The following is a 6,000-nucleotide window of genomic DNA, read 5'->3' as shown; positions in this document are numbered from 1 at the left end:
ATTTGATAGTTTTGGTGTTAATTGTGGTGTTTTGATGATTGGAACAAGTTTGAATGATGTTTTAGGATGGGTTGGCACTTTTAGTTGAGGTCCCGGGGGCCTCAGGGTGATTTCGGATGGCCATCGAGTTGATTTTAGACTTGGTGATTGCTGAAGTTTAGCTGATATCTGGTATTTCCGCATCTGCGGAAAAAGGGGCCGCAGATGCGAAGTCATGAGGCGAGGTGCGAGCGTGGTCATTTGGAGAATTTCTGCAGAAGCGAGGGGGTTTCCGCAGGTGCGGTACCCGCAGATGCAGTTATTGACCGCAAAAGCGGTCCGCGTTTATGAGGGGAATTCCGCAGAAGCGGAAAGTGGTGCGCAAGTGCGGAGACCGCAGGAGCGGGATGGTTACCGCAAAAGCGGTCCTTGGCCTATTGAAGATCCTCAGAAGCGGAGGTGCAACCGCAGAAGCGGAAGTCGCATGTGCGGCAAAGTAACCGCAGATGCGGAAACGACTGTTCAGAGAAAGGGTTTTAAAGCTCATTTTGTTCCGCGAGCTTGAGTTCATTTCCACCATTTTTGATCGACCTTGAGAGCTTTTGGGCAGAATTTGAAGGGGATTTCGACTAGGTGTGATTGGAGGTGAGTTCCTCGACCTTAATACATGATTTAATGGTAGAATTAACGTGGAATTTGTGAAAATTCATCAAAAGAGGGTAAAGCTAGGGCTTGGGAATTTGGTATTTCAAAGTGGAATTTGAGGGGTCAAATGGACTCTGAATTTTGGTAATTTTGATATGTATAGACTCGTGGCGAGATAAGGAATTGGATGATGTTAATTTTTTGATTTTTCAAGAAGTGGGCCCGGGGCTCGGGATTTGCCAATTTTGTAAATTTCGATATTTTTCGAGTCTTTTCGATTGGGTTATGTTCCCTTAGCCTATTGTAACGTATTCGTTGTGGTTTTGACCAGATTCGACGGTCGCGAGGAGGTCGATGTGCGAGGCAAGGGCATAGCGAGCTAGGATTTTGGCCGGCTTGAGGTGAGTAATGATAGTAAATGATATCCTGAGGGTTTGAAACCCCGGATTTGTACAACGTAGTGCTATATTGAGGTGAAACGCGCGCTTAATGGCGAGCGCGAGGTTGTTTACTATAGGGGATTGTGATCTGGTCCGTCCCGTTTGATATTTTACTGAGTATTTGATTAATCTGATTTGTTTATCATCATGATTTGGGCTAGTTGCCATGTTTGGGGCCTCGTGTCGACTTGTAGAACCCTTAGGGGTATTATGACTGATTTTCCTCACTTTACTTAGTACAATTCACATCCTCAGTCATGTTTCTAATTGATTAAACAATGTGAACCGTTTTTATAAGTGTTAATCTTAAATGAGGGAAGATATGTTGGCTGAGATCCCTACCCTATACCATTGTGTCCTAAAATGACTGAGAGGGGTTGAGAACCCAACAGTGAGGATATTATACATATTATGGATCGGGCTGCACGCCGCGGCAAATACTCATATGGATCGGGCTGCACGTCGCAGCAAATGTTTATGTGGATTGGGCTGCGCGCCGCAAAAACATTGCGCTTGGCTGTAGGAGCCCCTCCGGAGTCTGCACCCCCACAGTGAGCGCGGGTACCCATATGGATCGGGCTGCACGCCGCAACGATGGATCGGGCTGCACGCCGCAGCGAGATATGGATCGGGCTGCACGCCGTAGTGGTTATTATATGATACTATTCTGAGAGTAATCTGAGTTACTGTACTGCGCAGTTGATACTGGGCCCGAGGGGCAGTTTTACTATTTACCACTTATTAGCTGTTTTACCTGATTTATCTGCTTTTAAAACGGAGATTTCACATGATTTCACGGATTTTACTGCTTTAAGGGATTTACTGCCTGATATAGAACTGCCTTGTGCTGTTATGTGTTTTCTTATCTTCAGCTATTATTTATTATTATTACTCACTGGGTCGGAGTACTCACATTACTCCCTGCACCATGTGTGCAGATTCAGGTATGGCAGAGTCCGTTCTTGAGCACTGATATCCTTGTCCAGATCAGGCCGCGAGTTCGGAGCTTCGAGGTAGCTGTTGGCGTCCGCAGCCCCCTTGACTCCTCTATTTCATGTTATTTCAGTTATTCCAGACTTCTGTATCAGATATTCTGTTTGTAGACTTATAGAAATTCTATAGTAGCTCATGGCTTGTGACACCCCGGTTTGGGCTGTGTCGGGATGGTTTCTACTGTTATATTCTATACTTCCGCGGATTATTGTTATTAAATTATGCTTTAGAATTGTTTAATGGTAATTAACTACTTAAAAGAGGTGTTGGTATTGTTCTGGCGGGCCTTGTCTTCACGAGAGGCACCATCACGGCCAGGTTTGGGATTTGGGCCATGACAGCTATCTCGAAACATTAACAGGGGATTTGTTTACTGCATGATTTGTAGACTGTCAATTCGACGAGACACTTTTCCCAAAATTAGGGGGAGAAGTTGGTGAAACCAAACGGAAAATTTTGTGGAAAAACCCATCATTATCTCATCTTGACCCACGTACCTCTATTTGTGAAAAAGAGGTGCAAAAGATTATCCATTTGCAGAGAATAGCAAATCAAATGCCAGACGCATTTACGGATTTGAAAAGGATAACAAAATCACATATCCCTGTAGAGAATGTTCCTATCCCTATTGATGTCCCTATAGGACAATCTTCTAGTGTCATAGCTAATGAGTCAAAAGCACGCCTAAAACGTGGCAGACCATTAGGTTCTAAGGATCGAAATCTTAGAAAAAGGAAAACAAATGATCAAGATGACACTAAGAAAGAGTCTCATGAAGAAATCCACGATTTAACCAATGTTGACAATCAATTTTGTCCCTCCTTTCTTTTAGTTAATTTTCTTGAGCTTCTAAGTTACTAATAAACCTAATACCTTATTTTACTACCATTGTCATTAGTATTAATATTTGTATAAGTATTACTATTTTTATTAGTATTGGTACTACTACTACTATTATTATTATTATTATTATTATTAATAATATTATTATTATTATTAGTATTATTAGTATTATTATTATTGTTATTATTGTTATAATTATTATTATTACTATTACTACTACTACTACTTTTACTACTATCACAATTATCATTATCATCATCATCATCCTCATTATTATTATTATGTCTGTTATTGCTACTATTAATAGTACTACTGTAACTAATATTATTATAACTTTTTTTTATATTTATTTTATTAACATCTATTTAATATTATTTTTCGTATATATAAAATTTATTTTTAATACAAAGAAGTTCAAAAGAATTAATTTGAAGATTGAAATGGACCAAAATTCGACCAAGACAAGGTTTAAATATTTTTTCTTCAAAGCCCACCAAAATTTCCATCTCCATAGCCATATTGTGCCAAAATTCACCTGACCCAACAAGCCCATCAGCTTTTGAATTAATCCAAGTAAAGAGCCCAACAAACTCTAAACCCTATGCCTCTTTCTCCTCTCTCTCTCATTCCACTTTTGTGGATTTTCAGCTCTTCCTCAGCCATGGCAGAGAATTGTCCACTCTATTTTCGTACAAGGTTTCTTACTATCTCTCGCTTCTCGAAGCAAGTCTTGTTCTCTTTCCCAAAGTGATATTCTGGTACACTTTAATCCTTTTAAGCTAGAGTGAATCTCTCCATTTCGAGAGCTTTCTGAAGCAAATCACGTGAAGGCCTCAAACGTTCGGATTCGAACGACTCTTTTGACCACAAATTCAAAATTAAATCAAGATCCGCTCAAGAGCAAACCCTATATTTTCCACTATAAATACTTGCATATCGTACCACTTCTGGACACCTTAGAGCCACCTAGACGAGAGGTGGGAGCTGCTGCTAAAAACACTATTTTTTTTTTACTCTGGCTATTGTTCTAGTCCCTTTGAAACTCTAAGAAAACACTTTAATCTTTATTTTCTGTCCCGGTATACTTTAGCCGTGATAGAGGTGTTCGAATTTCTTTGGGTCGGGGTTCGGATCTGTTCATAAGGAGAGAGTAGATTCGAAGACCGACGCCCCGTTCACTGCCCCACAACAGATAATATGCGACGCTATTTTCTCTTTCTATTAAACACACTGTATTTGCCTAAAAGTTCATGTCTTAGGTTCGCTTACTTTACTAGTTGTTCTAAAGTTTGAGTTATGTTGCAAATATTAATGGTACATTACAAATCGTGAGTTTTTCCGTAAACTTTTCTTCATTTTATCATTACGAAATTTCTGTTTACAAGTTAGTCACTAACACATTTTGTCGAGAACATATTTTCATTAACACCACTTAGAGAATCATGATTTAAGACTTGTTTGTATGTGGATATCATGCCCTTAGGTATTTTAGTATTTTGGCCACATTCAACTAACGGCATGTGCGGAAGTGTAATTTGTGTTAATCGCTGTCTTACCTACTTGAATGTTGTATAGTAGAAGGAAACTTTCTGTTGGAGGTCTTTATAATAGGAGGAATGACTTTAGGATGGTTAAAACATCATTCTTTTAATATTCTAAAATGCCTTGTACTAAACATTGTTGTAGTTTAAGAATTCGACTCGCTTTGTGACTTCACACCGTAGCACGAGTTTGTTTACTTCTGTTAATTGAGATGAAGTCTCGATTCGCTAAAGCTAGTTGTCCAATGTGGAATTTGTGCTTTGCAAATTATGTATGTAGTTATATCTTTAATTTAGAAAGAATTCATCTAAATATTCAGGCCTTATGAAATAGAACTTTTCTAAAGAAATACTCTTATAAACCAGTAGCTAAGATAAGCTTAACGACCTAAATTTCTCTTTGATCTCTTACCATCATATCAATTTCATGACACCATGACTGTAGTTTCTTATTTTTCATCTTTCGTGCTTGAGTCTATATGCTGGCCTTAATTGTTTAAACTTAGATAATGAAGGATTATTAATAGACTTCTCCATAAGTATAGTTTGTTCTAAACATAGAGTTACATATTTTCTGTCTCTTCATATGAATTACTAGATGACATTTTAGAGCCTTTTCTGTTCATTACCACTAACTATATGTATCCCAGTTAGAATATTGAGTTTGTTTAAATATATATGTGATGTCCTAGTCTTAATCTATTGATGTGAATTGTGTGGCTTAAATACAATTGAAATCAGATAATAATATGACTTCTTTCATTTTAGCTATTTCTTATGAACGTTCACAATGTAGATGTCTCTCTTCTAATTGTTTTGTTTTCTTTCTTCTTTTGTTTTGCATGATACACCGGAACCAAAGAATCTCACTTTGAGACTCGGCGATGTCGTGGCACTGCATGGAGACCGCATTACCTGTTGCATTCTAATGTTGAAACTCAGAGCGAAAACCAAAAAGAAATCATCCCTTTGGGATGTTGACGGGGAATACTCGTTATTCTAGCTTGATCTTTATTTTACTAGTTCCTATCTTGATCTTTACAGTGACAATATGTCTTCTTACCAAACGAATGAAGTCTGCTTTAGTTGCGTATGTTAAGATTGGTTTTCACCAAGTTTACTCTAGCTAATGAGGGAATACTTATTTCACTATATAGGATACAACCCCCTAGATATGAAGATTTTAAAGTCAATGGCTTAACAACTTTTCCTACCTACTCTCCTGTTTAGCTTATCTAATTACCATGCATTTCACAATGTTAGGATAACAGAGGAATATTTAATTTCTGGTATAAGTATTTGCTGAATTAAGTCAAAACTTGGTTAAGTTTTGGACAACTTGTTAAACAATGGTGTCTACAAAACCTGAGTTCTTCATTAATCACATTTGTTTTACTTAGTTCTTTAATCTAGTTGTGTGGCAGAAGTGACTTTTCTTCCCCAAAATAAGACATCTTTGGCCTCAACTCATTTATTCTAAAGTGACTTCCATTTTAAAAGAAACATTGGGATTTTTGCTGTTTGAATGTCTTAAAAACGTGCTTTCAAAATTAGCTCTC

The 6,000-nt window shown here is 38.0% G+C and overlaps 1 protein-coding gene across 1 annotated transcript in view; it reads left to right on the top strand.

Annotated features, from left to right (window-relative positions):
* The first annotated feature begins 214 nt into the window (after positions 1 to 214).
* Positions 215 to 6,000, top strand: part of LOC109244502 — a 43,164-nt gene continuing 37,378 nt past the window's right edge. The window contains exon 1 of the mRNA XM_019411606.1: positions 215 to 475. Within this exon, the coding sequence (XP_019267151.1) occupies positions 215 to 475 (261 nt within the window). The remainder of the gene's footprint in view (positions 476 to 6,000) is intronic.

Source organism: Nicotiana attenuata, unplaced genomic scaffold, assembly GCF_001879085.1.
Source record: "Nicotiana attenuata strain UT unplaced genomic scaffold, NIATTr2, whole genome shotgun sequence".
In the NCBI taxonomy this organism is placed as follows: domain Eukaryota; kingdom Viridiplantae; phylum Streptophyta; class Magnoliopsida; order Solanales; family Solanaceae; genus Nicotiana; species Nicotiana attenuata.
This window is presented reverse-complemented; position numbering and strand designations above follow the sequence as displayed.